The sequence below is a fragment of the Danio rerio genome, chromosome 22 (genome assembly GCF_052040795.2).
Source record: "Danio rerio strain M-AB ecotype USA chromosome 22, GRCz13ab, whole genome shotgun sequence".
Taxonomy (NCBI): domain Eukaryota; kingdom Metazoa; phylum Chordata; class Actinopteri; order Cypriniformes; family Danionidae; genus Danio; species Danio rerio.
In genome coordinates this window covers 31,724,035-31,743,089 of record NC_141042.1, presented here as the reverse complement: position 1 = coordinate 31,743,089, position 19,055 = coordinate 31,724,035, and the positions used below count along the sequence as shown (strand labels likewise).

General features: G+C 34.6%; 2 protein-coding genes across 7 annotated transcripts; both read right to left on the bottom strand.

Moving 5' to 3' along the window:
* Positions 1–1,118: 1,118 nt before the first annotated feature.
* LOC147838581 (serine/threonine-protein kinase pim-3-like) lies at positions 1,119–18,983 on the bottom strand. Of its 4 annotated transcripts, none has more exons than XM_087304535.1 (7): positions 18,655–18,983; positions 2,904–4,204; positions 2,475–2,569; positions 1,828–2,206; positions 1,564–1,740; positions 1,386–1,474; positions 1,123–1,264 (listed from the first exon to the last, which is right to left on the bottom strand). In XM_087304535.1, exons 2-7 carry the CDS (start codon positions 3,883–3,885, stop codon positions 1,244–1,246), a joined length of 1,743 nt encoding a protein of 580 aa, XP_087160661.1. In that variant the 5' UTR covers positions 3,886–4,204; positions 18,655–18,983; the 3' UTR covers positions 1,123–1,243. The 4 variants fall into 4 exon arrangements, with proteins under 4 accessions (XP_088507771.1, XP_087160661.1, XP_088507770.1 ...); XM_087304536.1 differs by lacking the exon at positions 18,655–18,983 and adding an exon at positions 2,321–2,375 and having other exon boundaries at positions 1,125–1,264; positions 2,904–3,987; XM_088651645.1 differs by lacking the exon at positions 18,655–18,983 and having other exon boundaries at positions 1,119–1,264; positions 1,828–2,375; positions 2,904–3,953.
* On the bottom strand, positions 15,711–18,406 carry LOC147838582 (serine/threonine-protein kinase pim-3-like). Of its 3 annotated transcripts, none has more exons than XM_087304542.1 (7): positions 17,360–18,406; positions 17,063–17,153; positions 16,913–16,963; positions 16,416–16,794; positions 16,152–16,328; positions 15,974–16,062; positions 15,711–15,852 (listed from the first exon to the last, which is right to left on the bottom strand). In XM_087304542.1, exons 2-7 carry the CDS (start codon positions 17,135–17,137, stop codon positions 15,832–15,834), a joined length of 792 nt encoding a protein of 263 aa, XP_087160668.1. In that variant the 5' UTR covers positions 17,138–17,153; positions 17,360–18,406; the 3' UTR covers positions 15,711–15,831. The 3 variants fall into 3 exon arrangements, with proteins under 3 accessions (XP_087160668.1, XP_087160667.1, XP_087160669.1); XM_087304541.1 differs by having other exon boundaries at positions 17,063–17,185; positions 17,360–18,365; XM_087304543.1 differs by lacking the exon at positions 17,063–17,153 and having other exon boundaries at positions 17,360–18,400.
* Positions 18,984–19,055: the final 72 nt, after the last annotated feature.

Sequence of the window (19,055 nt, the reverse complement as noted above, 5' to 3'; positions counted from 1 at the left end):
GATTGTGAAATCCGGATTTGCTGCTCGGATTTGCTTTCACATGGCATTGCCATTTTCACAATTTTTTAAAAAATTTATTTATTAATTTTTTTGTATTTGCACAGAAAATAAAAAATTTAAAACTTTTTTTAAAATTTGCAATTTCAAGCCCACATATTGTCATTGTTTAAGTATTAATGTCCAAAAACTGTAAACATGATATAAACATATCTAGATGTATTATGTTTGAATTGACCTATGCACAGTTATTCAACTTGCGAAGGGAAAAAAAACAAACGTTTTTGTGTGTGTTTGAAAAACATCTAACTGCTTATAAGGTGGCATGGAGGCTCAGTGGTTAGCACTGTTGCTGCACAGCAAGGTGGTCGCTGGCTTCCTAGCGGGACCAAGCTGGGTCACTTGGCGTTTCTTTGTGGAGTTTGCATGTTCTCTCTATGTTCATGTGGGTTTCCTCCGGGTGCTCCAGTTTCCCCCACAGTACAGGTAGGGGAAACTGAATTGAAGAAGCCACAGTCTAAATTAGCCATAGTGTATGTGTGTGAATGTGAGTGTATAGGAGTTTACTTGGTTGTGACTGGAAGGACATCTGCTGTGTAAAACATATACTGGATAAGTTAGCAGATCTTTCCGCTGTGGCAACCCCTGATTAATAAAGGGACTAAGCCGAAGGAAAATGAATGAATGAATAATTATCTATAAATCAAGTCATCAAGTAGCCATATAGATTTGCACTGCCTACCCAAATTTAGCCTTCTTTTGGCCAGACGTTTAGAGTCTATTAGACAGCATTTGAACGTCTCATTGCTTGGTGAGATGTCTGAAGAACAAATACATGTGGCAGGGAAGTGTCTGTTATTTTAAATATTCATTTTCAGAGTGGAAATGTGATGTCATTTTACAGCTTAAAATGATGTTTATCATCAGCTGTTTTGTGTTGGTGACTTTTTTGACACATTTATTGTGTCAATATGCAGCCTCTAGTCATCTTTTTAACTGTAAGAATAGCATGACACAAGAAATGCATTGCATACTTATCATACATGACAGAAACAAGATTCACAGTACTATGTAAATATGTGCTCTCCTAGAATAGTTTTTGTCAAATAATACTCTTCACAAGAGTTCAATTAATGCATATGTTTTATTGTTTGTTTTGAGAAGAGCCACCTCCTGCTCAAGATTTCCTGCCTCAAACAGCCTGAAACGTTCCTCTCAAGACAATAACATGTAGGGTGGCTGTTCTTCAGTTCTCCAGGTTGGTGTCCTAAAATAAAAACAGCAATTAGTTTATCAAAAGTCAATCCAAATCTAATATTCTCTAAGCTAACATCCATAGTCTTGTGTTTGAATTAACCCTCCCAAAATACTCTGCTTAGGCTTCATACCTTGAACCATTCGTGGAGAAGAATCTCTTTTAATTGAATCCGCTGCTCTGGCTTTTGCTGGAGACAGCAACTAATCAACTGACAGCATTCTGTGAAAAACAGTTGAAACATCTGTTTACCTTGAACTTCACACCTCCTTTGATGTTGCATGTAAGAGTCTTTGAAATAAAGAGCTTACCATCGGACAAGCCAGCTTTGGAGAAGTTGTTCTCATTGATCATGTGCAGTTCTTGAGGGTTGGGAAAGTCCTCACACACCAATACAAACAAGAGGATGCCAAGGGACCAGACTGTTGCCGGCTTCCCATTGTATTCACCCGTTTCCTCAAACTCTGGGGGGCAGTACTCAAGGGTGCCTAAAGGTAAAAGATTTTTGCATCAATTAGCATTTGTTGCTATACATTCAGAATATCGTTTTTCACAGCTTAAGGGTTAATACATACCGGCAAATGTATCGTAGGGTAATTTCTTGAGAAGGTCTCCACACCCAAAGTCTATTAATTTGACTTTATGAGTCTCCTTGTTGATTAGTAGATTTTCAAGTTTGATATCGCGATGTAGAACACCATTGCGGCAGCACATGTATGCAGCTTGAGTTGCCTGCTGCATAACAACACGCGCTAAACCTTCACTTATGGATCCTCCATAGCTTTCTGTGAAAGCATATAGGTCCTCACAGGGTGAAGGGTATTCCAACACCATTATATAATGGTCCTCCTGGTCCTGCCAGTCCAGAAGCTGGATTATTTCTGGAACGCTGGATACTCCATGGGCGAGGATGAGAAGTGCAACTTCAAGAGGAAAGGGCTCTGAATGACCCGACTACAGGAAATACATTTTTTATGATGTTTAGATAGATATATATTTTATAGATTATGAATTGAATCATAATTTCACAAAATTTCGACAACAGTAGCTTGTCTTATGAGAAATCACTTATGATACGTATGTATTCCACATCTTCCGTCTTTGTGACAAATTTCACTGCCACCTAATAAACAAGAAATAAGCAAAGTGTATGTAAGAATGATTGTACAGCTAACATATTGTATTTGTTACTATTTATCCTATCCAGGAAAATGAAAGGCACCTTTAAGTCATCGTGTAGACGTCGCCCCTTGTACACAGTTCCAAAGGATCCTTCACCCAGCATGTCATCGATCAGATAGTGGCAAGAATTGATGACTATTAAAACAAAACCAAGGTTAAGTAATATGAAATATCAACCAGTGTAAAACAGGACAAAATGTTTTACTTAATCAGTGTACATTTTTTGAAAATGAGGTCTGAATGTTGAATAAATAAGCTTTAGTTTTACCTATTGCCAAAAATGTATCTTGTGCAACTTAAGACTGGTTTTGTGGTCCAGGGTCACAAATGGAAACATTAAAATGGCCTGATATAGTAGTGCAGGTGTGTGTGTGTGTGTGTGTGTGTGTGTGTGTGTGTGTGTGTGTGTGTGTGTGTGTGTGTGTGTGTGTGTGTGTGTGTGTGTGTGTTTAAGGGACAGTCAACTTACCCTGACTTGTCATCTTTCCATTATTCTCTATTTGTTTTGAAACAGAGGCCTGTGTGCAGACTGGAGTTTGACCACCATTGATGCTCCAGTCTGACGTTGTGTGCTGTGAAATCTGAGGGAAATTGGCACTCCCCTCGGAAGCATCGGGGACTGGAATCTCAGTGGCATTGTTACAACAATCAGAAGTGGATGAGTGAAATGGAGGCTGGGTGACATCAATACTCCAGACTGACACTTTGTGTACCGGAGTCCGGGTAGCGTCAGTACTCCAATCTGATGTGGTGCGTGTTGGTGTTTTGATCTTATCAATGCTCCAATCTGACATGGTGTGTGCTGAAGTCTTAGTGAAATCATTGCTCCACCTTGATGTGGTGCGTGCTAGAGCCAGGCCAGAATCAATGCTCCAGTCAGATAAGGTGTGAGCTAAGCTTTCGGCTTCATCACAATAGTCAGGACTAAGCAATGGAGTCTGGCTGATGTCAAATTTCCAGTCGAATGAAGTCTGAGCAGTATTGCTGCTCAGAACTGGAGAACGGAGGACATCAGGTTGAACAGTAAGATGTTTCTTTACTGTTGGATAGACTTCAGGGTCACTGGCTGAAGGTTCCTGAAGATTGAGGTCTATAGTATGAATGACCTGCTGTAGAGATCCGTCACCTGAAGAGGAGGAAGGTTGTACTTCAGGTGGTGCTGCAGTTGCCCCAGTGTCCTGAGCCTCTCCATCAACCTGAAGTGTACTATTTTTTTCAGCAGCTCTCAGACAGGAGAACCACCGCCACAACTTGAACCTTCTTTTCTTTTTACGGTTGGCCTCCTTTCTCTTTTTATTTTTCCCCTCACTCGCACTATCTTCACCTACGCCAACAGGATGTTTATGAGCTTCCACCAAATTGGTGAGCTGTGGCGGTGCATCGTGATGGTAAACGTACACACGCTCAAAATCATTGTTTGCCTTTTTGCAACGACAATTACGTTGACCCATCGCTCAACTAGTTTAACCGCAGAATGCCAAAGTCAGAGTTGCATTCGCATTCTCTTAGCTATGATGTCACCGTTTCGAACATTCACATTCAATTCTAAATGTGACGCAGGCTGGGCCGTTTCTGTGGAGCGTTTCTGTGGCCATTTGAAAGTGCCATATTGTTTTTGCATAAAGTATATGCCTTATAATCAATCAATAACTGATCACACATACTCATAGCCTGTATGCAAGCGGCTGCGCGGTTAACAGGCTAAACTTGTAAAACATAGACCAGCGTTACGCCTTCATGAAATTAATTCTGCGTCAGTTTTACAACAAACTAAAACTCGAAATGAATTCAAATAAACAGTTGTAACAATAAAAAATCATTAAAAACATTTGTTTTTCACTATTTTACTTTCACTATTATACATTATATTACATATATTTATTTATAACAAAATTCGAATGGACCTAAATTTACCAAATGATTTAAAACGTCTGAATCTCTTTAATATAGGATTGTAAAATGCTAGACACTTCTATTTACTTCGTTATTATTCCTTTTGCACAATTTATCAATCAATTTATCATTATCTATCTGCATCTGCAACATGGATATTCGCACCCTAGGAAAAAAAAAACCTATAGAGGACGAAACCTTCAAAAACTATAAATAAATAAGTAAACAAATAAATAAATAAATGAATAAATAAATTCATAAATTCCTGCATAAATAAAACAATAAATAAATACATTGCATATTTATTTGCTTTATTTATGCAGGAAATTGTGAACTTTTTTACTCATTTATTTTTATAATTGCTTTTTTTATTTATTTAATGTTTTATTTATGTAGTAATTTATATTTTCTTGTTTATTTATGCTTTGTTTTATTTATGCAGAATTTATTTACTTATTTATTTATATATTTTCGTTTTTATTCATTTTTATTTATGAAGACATTTTTTTTATTTGTTTATTTATCAGTCGTATTAATTTATTTATAAAAAAAATATTTATGCCTGCATTTATGGATTTATTTACTTATTTATTTATTTGCGTATTTATTTATTAATTTTTTTATTTATACAGGAATTTATAGATTTCAATGCTTATTTATGTATATATGCGCATATTTTGTTATTCTTTATTTTATTTTATTTTTGCAGAAATGTATGGATTTATTCTTCAATTTCGTTATATATTTGCGTATTTATTAATTTTTTATTTATGTATGAATTTATGTATTTATTTACTTTGTCTTTTATTTGTATTTTTTTCTTTTTTTTTGCGTATTTATTCATTTATTTATTTATTTATTTTTGCCGGTTTCGTTCTTCGTATAAACTCAGCATTCTTTTGATTTTGGATGCATGCTTTTTTTTCTATTGACATAATATTTTTGCTCCTAATTTATTCATTCATTCTTTATTGTACTGCGTGCGTGTGTATATGTTTCACTGACAGTGTTGAGGTTGACATTTTGTATGCTTAAATTCTTTAATGAATGTATAAATGAATGGTTGGACTCGTCACTATTAAGTATGGCTGATATTTTAATCCTCATGCTTAAAATATCATCAGTCACTTGCACTTCTATTTTTTGATAGGCTACATGTTTATATATATTGATAAATTGTGTATATCCATTACCACAGTGACACATTTATATTCTAGCAATCTCGTATTTTATTATTCTCTTGACGAACTTTTTTTTTTTTTAATTTAAACTTCAAATAACACACAGGCATTTTCAACTTCCATCGTTAAACATATATATCATTATATCCAAGCAGCATATAATAAACAAAACAGTACAAATTAATAATAACATAAAAATTAACCTTAAATAATACAAAAGAAAATACATTACATTCAGAGGGGTCAGTCCATATATGTTGACAAAAGCTTAGAGAGCTTTAAGGCACCTTTTGTTTTTACTTGTTTTATAGATTTATATAACATATTGAAATCATTTGTAAATGCTTTGAAACAAGGAGAAACTTTAACAAATCTACATTTGTGTATATAAAATTTTGCTACAATCAACATATTATTACATAAAAATTCAACTTCCTTGTTTTTCATAAAAATGCCAAATTTCACAATGTGATAGTCAAACGCAGGTGTTACATTTTTAGTTATCAACCACTAATACAATCTGTCCCAAAAGGATTTGACACTGGAACAACTATAAAAAAGATGTTCATGGGATTCTATATCTTTCAAGCAAAAAATACAAGCATTACTGTCTAAATGAAATCTTATTCTAAGAAATTTGTTACATGGATAGATGTCATTAATTGTTTTGAAATGTACTTCGTTCATTTTAGGTAACAAGGGAAATGACAGGTATCTTTTTCTAATATCAATAGTGTCCGCTTTAGAAAATCTCTCAGATAAAACTTTTCTTTTAACAGGAAGAGGAAAATATTCTTTTGTCAGTAGTGATCTCAAGACCTTGTTGTTACGTTTAATATCCAAAAATGAATAATTATTTATAAACAAATCAACTAGTGTAGGTATTACAGAGGAGTATTGCACTATACCTTTAACTAAGTTCCTCAAAGCCACATTAATAGCTTTGACAACCAAAGAGAATTCTCTATATGCACAATTAAAATTGAATTTTAACCTAAAATGATCATAGCTCAACATATTACCATCATCATCCATTAAATGAATTACATTTAATTCCTTTGTCAAACCAGTCTTTAAAAAATAAAGATTTCCTGTCATGTAGAAAAACACACCTGTTATTCCAAATGATAACATTATGTGGAGTAAAATTGTGCTTGTACAACATCTTCCAATATAGTAACACTTCTGCATGAAAACCAGACAATTTAAATGGCAATTTTAGTAAGTCAAAATCACATTTTAGAAAAAAAGAAATTCCTCCCATCCTTTGAAAAATATGAAAAGGGATGCTAAACCATAAAGACGGTTCACCTTTAACAAAGCTTTGTAACCATTTTAACTTCATTACTCCATTTATAACGCCAAAATCAATAGCATTCAACCCCCCTTCCTCTGATAACTTTACCAAATCATTTTTTCGAATTAAATGTTGCTTATTGTTCCAAATAAACTCATAATGAACTCTGTTAATTTGTTTAATACATATTTCTGTTACACCTAAGGAAAATGCTGGATAGATTAATCTTGATATTGCTTCCATTTTTGTTAATAATATTCTCCCCAAAATTGAAATATTTCTTTGTAACCGGCTACTTAATGTTTTTTTATTTTTCTTTACAACAGTATGAGTATTATTATTTTCCCTGTCCCTAAAACTTTTTGTAATAGTTATTCCCAAGTATGTTATTTAGCTTTTAATTGGGATATTATACAATGAATTTTATGTATTATTGTGAAGAGTTAGAATCTCACATTTTTTCAAATTTAAATGTAACCCTGAAGCATTAGAAAACAATGATATAGACTTTAAGGCAATCGGTATTTGATTAGAGTCCTTCAGAAATCAAGTTGTATCATCAGCTAGTTGTGTAATTAACAAGGATCTACTTTTAATGGCTTAATATTTTTAATATACAGTGCTAATAATTCGGCAGCAAGTAAGAAAGAAGGGGGCTGACTGGATCTCCCTGTCGTATTCCCCTTCTGATATCAAATCTCTTTGTAGTACCCGATTGAAGTAAAACAACACTTGTTATTTGTTATATTGTCAACATTGAAAGAATATTAATACATTTTGTCCCAAACCCAAAATATTGTTGAGACTGAAAAACAAAAGGGTGTTCAAGTTTATCAAAAGCTTTTAGAAAATCCAGAAATAGTATTATACCATCATCCTCTATCAAATGTGAATAGTCTAATAAATCTAACACCATGCGAATGTTATTATGTATTAGTCGATTTGGAAGAAACCCAGATTGTGTATCACTAATAATTTTACCTATACCACCTTTAAGTCTAGTAGCTAATGCATGAGTGAATATTTTGTAATCAATGTTAAGTAAAGTAATTGGTCTTAAATTATCAATAAGAGTGTTGTCTTTTTTGGTTTAGGTATTAAAATAATTATAGCCTGTTTCATTGTAGTTAGTAGTGTATGACTTTCTAAACATTCTTTTAGTGCTTTAAAGAGCATTTCTCTCATATCATTCCAGAAAAAAGATAAAAGTTAGTTGCAAGTCCATCTTGACCTGGTGATTTACCTAAAGCCATTTTTTTAATAGCAGCATCAAGTTCTTCAATTTATAAATCAGAGTCACATATCATTTTAAAATCTTCATCAATTTTAGGAATAAAATTATAGAATTTTTGAAGAAATTCTCAGAATCTTTCATGGAAAATGATGATGAATATAGGCTTTGATAAAGTTTAAAAATCTCATTACTTATTTCTTTTGGATCAGTTACAATTTTATTATTTGGATTTAAGGTGGTAATTGCATTTCTGTCTACTTTTTTCTAATCTACTAAAATAAGAGCTGTTTTTTACACCAACTTCCATCCATTTTGCTCTAGATCGTATATATGCCCCTTGTGCCCTATTTAAGTAGAAATCGTCTAATTTAGTTTGTAATCTAATCATTTCCTCTTTATTAGGTTCTAATGATAAATCCTTTTTACAACAATCATTAATGTCTTTTATCGGCTGTTTTTCTAATTATTTTTGCTTATTACACAATATTTTACCATAATTAATTGAGTACATTCTCACTTTATCTCATCATTTGTCATGATTGAATATAAGATTTTTTTAACTATGTCACAAAAATATTCTTCTTTTAACAAGTTTGCATTAAATTTCCAATATTTTTGCCTACATGTTCTTTCAGAGCCTGGGATCAGTGTGACAGTAATTACACAATGATCAGTTGTAGGAGCTGCAGAGATTTTAGCTTGCAAAACATATTTAAAAATTTCTTGGGTTACCAACCAAAAATCTATTCTTGATTTACAATTTCCATTGGGTCTAATCCATGAATATTGCCTTACTTCAGGGTTAACATGATTCCAAACGTCTATTAGGGAAGTATTAATACAAACATTTGTAATACATTCATTTCATAATAACCGTATTTTGTTGAAAATCTATCCATCCATTCATCAGGGACACAATTAAAGTCACCAACATATTTTCAGTTGGGAAAAATGTTTTCAACTCTCTAATAGTTTCTGAAATGCATTCCAGCAAAATTCTCTTTTTATATTGACCATTATATCCGTAAACATTTAGAAGAATCAGTGGAGTACCTTCAATCATCAAAACTGCAGCAATCCAGTGTCCATCCTTATCTTCTTTCACTTTAACTACTTTACCAGGACAGTTATTCAAGCATATGACTACGCCAGCAGATCTATAGTTCCATGACTAAACAGTATAGTATCACCCCATTGGTTTCTCCAGAAGGTTGAGTCCTCTGCGCTGGAATGTGTCTCTTGTAAAAATATACATTGTGCCTGTTGACTTTTGCAAAATAAGAATATTGCTTTTCTCTTAATACTGTCTTTAAGTCCCCTGGTATTCAATGAAATAAAATAAAGTTTAGAACAAAATTTAAACATACTATTTACTTACACTACAAGTAGCTTTAACAAGCTAACAAATAACACCTCACAATATCTGTGTGGAGAAAAAAGAAAAAGAATAATTCAGTTGGTCCTTCTAAATATAATCACGTGTCTCATTTGTCAACATTAACAGCTCCCATGAACTATTTAGTATACATTTTAAGCGAAACATACTTAAAACAGTGTTTTCCTGTATTCACAAACAGCCGAAAATAAAAACTGGGTGAAATGTTTACAGTATACTCACCAGAAGTGTCCTGCAACTGCAGCCACGAGAAAATGCCATAGCCTGAACAGTAAGTCAGGTTGGGAGCAGGTGCAGGATCAGACAAAAACTCTATTGTACTTAAAGTTATTCATCCAATAAAACTTTGTCTACAAAAAAGTAGAATTCGCTTAAAAGGTTATAGTAATGAACTAAATATAAAATTATTTAAGTACTTGCACTTACAGGCTCACAAAACAGTAAAACACCTTTTTTTGAGCTGTTGACGGTCGTATATGTGTCCCACACTGCTAAAAACACTATTAGGACACAAATATTTCACTAAAAAGTGAAAATCGTTTGTTTTCGCCTAATTTCGAGCAAATTTATACTTCCAGTTAGAAACTAATTTTTTGAAGCTGCGTCACAGTCATGAGATCTTAGCGTGTAATCTAGTGTGTAGACTTTATGTCTGTACCTGGGAGTACCTTGTGACGTCTCTGAGTGTGCTGCATTCATTCATGAGAGACTTGGTTCAAACCAATCAGCGCTTTATTGTGTATGCCGTGCAACTTCATTAATATGAAAGCTAGCTTACAAGACTGTTTGTACCTGAAACAGTGTTCAGACGGCAGATAGACGCCATGTTGGGTTGCCAAAAGAAGTGGGAAAAGAATAAGATTTGTTTTGGAGATACAGGTCGTGTTTTTAAAATGTGCTGCAACGAAGGTTTTGTTTTAATTTTTCAGCTGTAAGAGCGCAATTGGACTCACGTGTGGATCAGTGCACGCGACACGTGGCAGAAATACGTTTGCTCTGAAAATTTTTTACTTAAGAGCTTTTTGCATCTGGGCCCGGTTTTTCAAAAGGTTTAATCTGGATAAAATTGATCCGGATTTAGTAATCCTGTTTTTGCAATCCGTGATCACGTAATCCAGCTTACTTTTTGAGCCAGTTTTTCAAAGCAACATTGGATTGGATCATTCTGATCCAGATAGGAACTTTTTAGGATCACTAAATCTGGATTACCAGTGTTCAATCACAATGTAGATGGATAGATAGGCCTATGTAAAGAGCAACAAGTAGAATAGCCAGTGTGGGGTAAATATAAATTTATTATTATTTGAAATGAAAACTAAGAAAATTTTATAAATAATAAAATAATTATAATAATAAATAATAAAAGCAAGAAAAACCCCACCCCATCCTCTTCCAGCAGTCCGCTCATCTGAGATCTACAACACTGTACATTGAGGATATTTATAATAAGTTTCAAATTGCCATTGCCATTCTTTGCATTTTTTTTGTTATTCTGTAATCATTGCATGCATCACTAATGAATATTCTAAACACAAAAATATTTTCCATTGTGATGAATATATATATATATATATATATATATATATATATATATATATATATATATATATATATATATATATATCAATTAGTAACAGAATAAAATGTATGGTTTTTGGTAAATTTTGACAGCTGTTTGGGGGATTGTTTTATGAGGCCAAACTCTTTCTATTTTGCTGTAGGCCTATACTGAAAGGCTAAATACACTGTTAGACCTTACCGGGTTAATTTTACAGTAGAATACTGGCAACACTGTTGCCAGCCACTCACTGTAAAAGTTCAGTTACAGTAAGTAACTGGCAACAGTGTTGCCAGTTAATTACTGTAACTGAACCATTACAGTGAGTGACTGGCAACAGTGTTGCCAGTTATTTACTGTAACTGAACCGATACAGTGAGTAGCTGGCAACTTTGTTGCCAGTTAATTACTGTAATAGAGCAGCAGTGGTAACTAACTGGAAACTGTGTACAGTTAATTACTGTATTGTAGTGTTACAAATCACAGCATTATACTGCATACACATTAATAGTATGTAATATATAGTTATTGTAGTGTTACTAAAATTAATCAGTATTCTTAGCTGTTATTAAAAAAATAGAAGGCATAACATTTTTCAGACAAATTTATTTTATTGTTTTGGCACCAAACAAATAAATAACAGAAAAAGTAGAACAAAATTAAGAAATCAGCAGATATAATTATTGTCTTGCAGATTACAGGTCTGCACAGTAAGGCTGCGGTCACATTAACGTTTGAGCATGCGAAATTCTGTCATACTGCACTGCGAAGTGGAATTAAACAACGCGAGAAGTGGAATTCAACAAAATAATTAGAGATTGAAAAAGCAAGCCAGAGAGGTCACGTTTTGATCTTTGATTGGTATCAAGCAATCACATGATGTGATTTTGCATGTCAGCGTTCTCCAAGCTTGAACTTTCCAATGCTGCGAATTATGAAATTTGTCGCATGAGCTATTATTCCAGGTCTGCAGTACTCACATGCGTATGAATCGAAGTCTATTGGGAGAAAAGTGCAGTGTGACCGGGACTTTAAGCTGTTACTCTAGTTAAACACACCTGATCAAACTAATTAAGGCTTGTTAGAAATCTACAGGTAATGTTGAAGCAGGGTGGATACTAAATTCTGCTGCTGCAGTTCTCCAGGAACTTGGAGTTTGACCCCCATGGTATATAGCAGGGGTGCTCAATCCGGTTCCTGGATATCTACCTTCCTGCAGATTTCAGTTGCTACCCATATCAAACACACCTGCCTGTAATTATCAAGTGGTGTTTAGGTCCTAATTAATTGGTTTAGGTGTGTTTGATATGGATAGCAACTGGAATCTGCAGGAAGGTAGATCAGCAAATGAACAGCAAAAAACACGACATAATTATTTTAAATTTTAAAGTTTTAAGTAATTAAAAACTGTGTCAAATCTCAATAAAAAGTTTAAAATAATTATAAAAAATAAAAATAAAGTTGGCAACATCGAAAAACCAAAGGATCCAATCTTTTATTGTTATAATTATCTCATGACAACAAACTTTTATTGTTTCTAATATAAATTCATAGGTGGAAACACTGCTCTGAAAAATACTTGGCAACAAACTCACAACCTGTGACCTGACAGTGGAGCTTTTGTGTGTGGATGGCTATGTGTATCATGTTTTTGTGATTCCCTGTGATGATGTGCACATGTTACCTTACAGAGATGATGGAATTTAATTTTGGCTTAGTTGCCGGAAAGATACATACAACTGTTAGCATCTGTACATTATGGCAGTATGCAATATCCAATATCCAATAAATACATATACTTAGACAAAAGTAATGTAAGAAGTTATATGAGGAGAGGCTAACTAGCTAACAATGTAGCTTTCAAGTACACAGTTCAAGATAACAACAATATAACTTAAAACACAGCCTTATTATTGAAACCCTCAAAAACATTTGAACACATTTTATTTACTCGTTGTAGATTCTTATTTAAAGCCTAATACATATCAGACTCTACATCTGAATTGATGGACAGAGAATAGAGCACACTCAGCAGTAAACAAATCAAACACCTGGCTCCCTTAAAGGGCCAGCATTTTCTGAAAACTCTTTCTAACACCTTTGTGTTTAGAAGAAGACAGACAGCCCGTGGGAGTGTGTGGTGATGCCTAAATCATTAATTTCTGCCTTTAAAATGCACATCTCTATACATAGCAACATAAACCATCAGAGAAGATGGGACAGTAATGGTTGAACAGTAATTTGCTATTTATTGTCAGTTACTATCTGTAATGAGTACATAAAGTAAATTACTGTAATTTATTTTTTGCACTACACAATTTCATACAAAGTCTACTCCTTTTACAGTAAAATAATGTGTTAATAAATAATAAATGTTTCCTTTTATTACAGCAAAACACTGTAGATTGTGCAGTAAATAACTGTAAAATAGCCAGAGTAACAGTGCAGTTATACTAATTAAACACACCTGATCAAACTAAATCTAAAGGTAGTGTGTTGAAGCAGGGCTGGAACTAAATTCTGCTGGGCTGTGGCCTTTCAGGAGTTTGACATCCCTGGTACATAGCATATTTTCAAAGGAATTGCCTACATTTATCACAATCATGCACATATCATTGAATAAAAACAATAAAAATATAAAAACTTCATCCAAAGCAAACAAATAAAAAAAAAAATAATAATCTGATCCTCATGTTGTTCCAAACCTATAGTAATATATATTACTATAGGTAATATATAGGTCGATATCTTTACCTTTTAATTAGCTCTGTGACATTGACATTGGTTGACTCCTGATACTCAATGTTAAAAACATAAAAGGAACCAAAGAAAACACAGAGATGGCTGCAGAGAAATTTATCTTATCATCAATGCATTGCCTCACTTTCTCCTCAATACTGACCATACACATACCAAAACTGAACTATATATATATATATATATATATATATATATATATATATATATATAGCAACATAAAGCATCAGAGTACATGGGGTAATAATGGTTGAGCAGTAATTTACCATTTATTATCACAGTAACTATCTGTAATGGGTACATAAAATAAATTACTGTAATTTATTCTTTGCACTACAAAATTTCATACAAATCCTGCTCCTTTTACTGTAAAATACTGTTTCCTTTTATTACAGCAAAACACTGGCTATTTTACAGTTATTTACTGCATAATCTACAGTAAGGGTTAACAGTTTACGTTAAAGCCTATAATCACTATAGCCTGACAGATGAACAAATAAAATTAAAACGTTATGAATAAATAGTATATCTCGTAAGATTCTGCATGATCCAATATAGTTTTATTTAATACATTTTTTTACGTTTTTATTACATTTTGGGCATGAAATCCACGCTAAATGCACCCTTCTGATGGGATCAGTTTAATCCAGGTTTTTTGGATCAAAATGATCCAGATCCTACAAAAAAGGTCTGAAAAACCCAAACTATCCAAATCAAAACCAAGATTAGATTACGTGATCTAATCTGATTATGTAATCCGTTTTTTCTTTTGAAAAACCCATTTTCAAGATTTGATCCAATCCCTTATCCAAAATCCTAGTGGATTACTTTTGAAAAACCGGGCCCTGGAGATTGTGAAATCTGGATTTGCTGCTCGGATTTGCTTTCACATGGCATTGCCATTTTTTAAAAATTTATTTATGTTTTTTGTATTTGCACAGAAAATAAAAAATTTAGAACAAAATTTTAAAATTAGCAATTTCAAGCCCACATATTGTCATTGTTTAAGTATTTATGGCCAAAAACTGTAAACATGATATAAACATATCTAGATGTATTATGTTTGAATTGACCTATGCACAGTTATTCAACTTGCGAAGGGAAAAAAAACAAACGTTTTTGTGTGTGTTTGAAAAACATCTAACTGCTTATAAGGTGGCATGGAGGCTCAGTGGTTAGCACTGTTGCTGCACAGCAAGGTGGTCGCTGGCTTCCTAGCGGGACCAAGCTGGGTCACTTGGCGTTTCTTTGTGGAGTTTGCATGTTCTCTCTATGTTCATGTGGGTTTCCTCCAGGTGCTCCAGTTTCCCCCACAGTACAGGTAGGGGAAACTGAATTGTAGAAGCCACAGTCTAAATCAGCCATAGTGTATGTGTGTGAATGTGAGTGTGTAGGAGTTTACTTGGTTGTGACTGGAAGGACATCTGCTGTGTAAAACATATACTGGATAAGTTAGCAGATCTTTCCGCTGTGGCAACCCCTGATTAATAAAGGGACTAAGCCGAAGGAAAATGAATGAATGAATAATTATCTATAAATCAAGTCATCAAGTAGCCATATAGATTTGCACTGCCTACCCAAATTTAGCCTTCTTTTGGCCAGACGTTTAGAGTCTATTAGACAGCATTTAAACGTCTCATTGCTTGGTGAGATGTCTGAAGAACAAATACATGTGGCAGGGAAGTGTCAGTTATTTTAAATATTAATTTTCAGAGAGGAAATGTGATGTCATTTTACAGCTTAAAATGATGTTTATCATCAGCTGTTTTGTGTTGGTGACTTTTTTGACACGTTTATTGTGTCAATATGCAGCGTCTAGTCATCTTTTTAACTGTAAGAATAGCATGACACAAGAAATGCATTGCATACTTATCATACATGACAGAAACAAGATTCACAGTACTATGTAAATATGTGCTCTCCTAGAATTGTTTTTGTCAAATAATACTCTTCACAAGAGTTCAATTAATGCATATGTTTTATTGTTTGTTTTGAGAGGAGCCACCTCCTGCTCAAGATTTCCTGCCTCAAACAGCCTGAAACGTTCCTCTCAAGACAATAACATGTAGGGTGGCTGTTCTTCAGTTCTCCAGGTTGGTGTCCTAAAATAAAAACAGCAATTAGTTTATCAAAAGTCAATCCAAATCTAATATTCTCTAAGCTAACATCCATAGTCTTGTGTTTGAATTAACCCTCCCAAAATACTCTGCTTAGGCTTCATACCTTGAACCATTCGTGGAGAAGAATCTCTTTTAATTGAATCCGCTGCTCTGGCTTTTGCTGGAGACAGCAACTAATCAACTGACAGCATTCTGTGTAAAACAGTTGAAACATCTGTTTACCTTGAACTTCACACCTCCTTTGATGTTGCATGTAAGAGTCTTTGAAATAAAGAGCTTACCATCGGACAAGCCAGCTTTGGAGAAGTTGTTCTCATTGATCATGTGCAGTTCTTGAGGGTTGGGAAAGTCCTCACACACCAATACAAACAAGAGGATGCCAAGGGACCAGACTGTTGCCGGCTTCCCATTGTATTCACCCGTTTCCTCAAACTCTGGGGGGCAGTACTCAAGGGTGCCTAAAGGTAAAAGATTTTTGCATCAATTAGCATTTGTTGCTATAAATTCAGAATATCGTTTTTCACAGCTTAAGGGTTAATACATACCGGCAAATGTATCGTAGGGTAATTTCTTGAGAAGGTCTCCACACCCAAAGTCTATTAATTTGACTTTATGAGTCTCCTTGTTGATTAGTAGATTTTCAAGTTTGATATCGCGATGTAGAACACCATTGCGGCAGCACATGTATGCAGCTTGAGTTGCCTGCTGCATAACAACACGCGCTAAACCTTCACTTATGGATCCTCCATAGCTTTCTGTGAAAGCATATAGGTCCTCACAGGGTGAAGGGTATTCCAACACCATTATATAATGGTCCTCCTGGTCCTGCCAGTCCAGAAGCTGGATTATTTCTGGAACGCTGGATACTCCATGGGCGAGGATGAGAAGTGCAACTTCAAGAGGAAAGGGCTCTGAATGACCCGACTACAGGAAATACATTTTTTATGATGTTTAGATAGATATATCTTCTATAGATTATGAATTGAATCATAATTTCACAAAATTTCGACAACAGTAGCTTGTCTTATGAGAAATCACTTACGATACGTATGTATTCCACATCTTCCGTCTTTGTGACAAATTTCACTGCCACCTAATAAACAAGAAATAAGCAAAGTGTATGTAAGAATGATTGTACAGCTAACATATTGTATTTGTTACTATTTATCCTATCCAGAAAAATGAAAGGCACCTTTAAGTCATCGTGTAGACGTCGCCCTTTGTACACAGTTCCAAAGGATCCTTCACCCAGCATGTCAGTGTACATTTTTTGAAAATGAGGTCTGAATGTTGAATAAATAAGCTTTAGTTTTACCTATTGCCAAAAATGTATAACTTAAGACTGGTTTTGTGGTCCAGGGTCACAAATGGAAACATTAAAATGGCCTGATATAGTATTGCAGGTGTGTGTGTGTGTGTGTGTGTGTGTGTGTGTGTGTGTGTGTGTGTGTTTGTGTGTGTGTGTGTGTTTAAGGGACAGTCAACTTACCCTGACTTGTCATCTTTCCATTATTCTCTATTTGTTTTGAAACAGAGGCCTGTGTGCAGACTGGAGTTTGACCACCATTGATGCTCCAGTCTGACGTTGTGTGCTGTGAAATCTGAGGGAAATTGGCACTCCCCTCGGAAGCATCGGGGACTGGAATCTCAGTAGCATTGTTACAACAATCAGAAGTGGATGAGTGAAATGGAGGCTGGGTGACATCAATACTCCAGACTGACACTTTGTGTACCGGAGTCCGGGTAGCGTCAGTACTCCAATCTGATGTGGTGCGTGTTGGAGTTTTGATCTTATCAATGCTCCAATCTGACATGGTGTGTGCTGAAGTCTTAGTGAAATCATTGCTCCACCTTGATGTGGTGCGTGCTAGAGCCAGGCCAGAATCAATGCTCCAGTCAGATAAGGTGTGAGCTAAGCTTTCGGCTTCATCACAATAGTCAGGACTAAGCAATGGAGTCTGGCTGATGTCAAAGTTACAGTTGAATGAAGTCTGAGCAGTATTGCTGCTCAGAACTGGAGAACGGAGGACATCAGGTTGAACAGTAAGATGTGTCTTTACTGTTGGATAGACTTCAGGGTCACTGGCTGAAGGTTCCTGAAGATTGAGGTCTACAGTATGAATGACCTGCTGTAGAGATCCGTCACCTGAGAAGGAGGAAGGTTGTACTTCAGGTGGTGCTGCAGTTGCCCCAGTGTCCTGAGCCTCTCCATCAACCTGAAGTGTACTATTTTTTTCAGCAGCTCTCAGACAGGAGAACCACCGCCACAACTTGAACCTTCTTTTCTTTTTACGGTTGGCCTCCTTTCTCTTTTTATTTTTCCCCTCACTCGCATCTTCACCTACGCCAACAGGATGTTAATGAGCTTCCACCAAATTGGTGAGCTGTGGCGGTGCATCGTGATGGTAAACGTGCACACGCTCAAAATCATTGTTTGCCTTTTTGCAACGACAATTACGTTGACCCATCGCTCAACTAGTTTAACCGCAGAATGCCAAAGTCAGAGTTGCATTCGCATTCTCTTAGCTATGATGTCACCGTTTCGAACATTCACATTCAATTCTAAATGTGACGCAGGCTGGGCCGTTTCTGTGGAGCGTTTCTGTGGCCATTTGAAAGTGCCATATTGTTTTTGCATAAAGTATTTGCCTTATAATCAATCAATAACTGATCACACATACTCATAGCCTGTATGCAAGCGGCTGCGCGGTAAACAGGCTAAACTTGTAAAACACCAGCGTTACGCCTTAATGAAATGAATTCTGCGTCAGTTTTACAACGAACTAAAAATCGAAATTAATTAAAATAAACAGTTGTAACAATAAAAATCATTGAAAAACATTTGTTTTTCACTATTTTACTTTTTTACTATTTTACTAAAAACCTATAGAAGACGAAACCTTCAAAAACTATACAAAAATAGGTAAAAACAAATAAATAAATAAGTTCATAAATAAATTCGTAAATTCCTGCATAAATAAAACAATAAATAAATAAATTGCATATTTATTTGCTTTATTTATGCAGGAATTTGTGGATTTATTTACTCATTTATTGTTATATTAGCTTTTTTATTTATTTATGGTTTTATTTATGCATTAATTTATATTTTCCTATTTATTTATGCTTTGTTTTATTTATGCAGAATTTATTTACTTATTTATTTATATATTTTCGTTTTTATC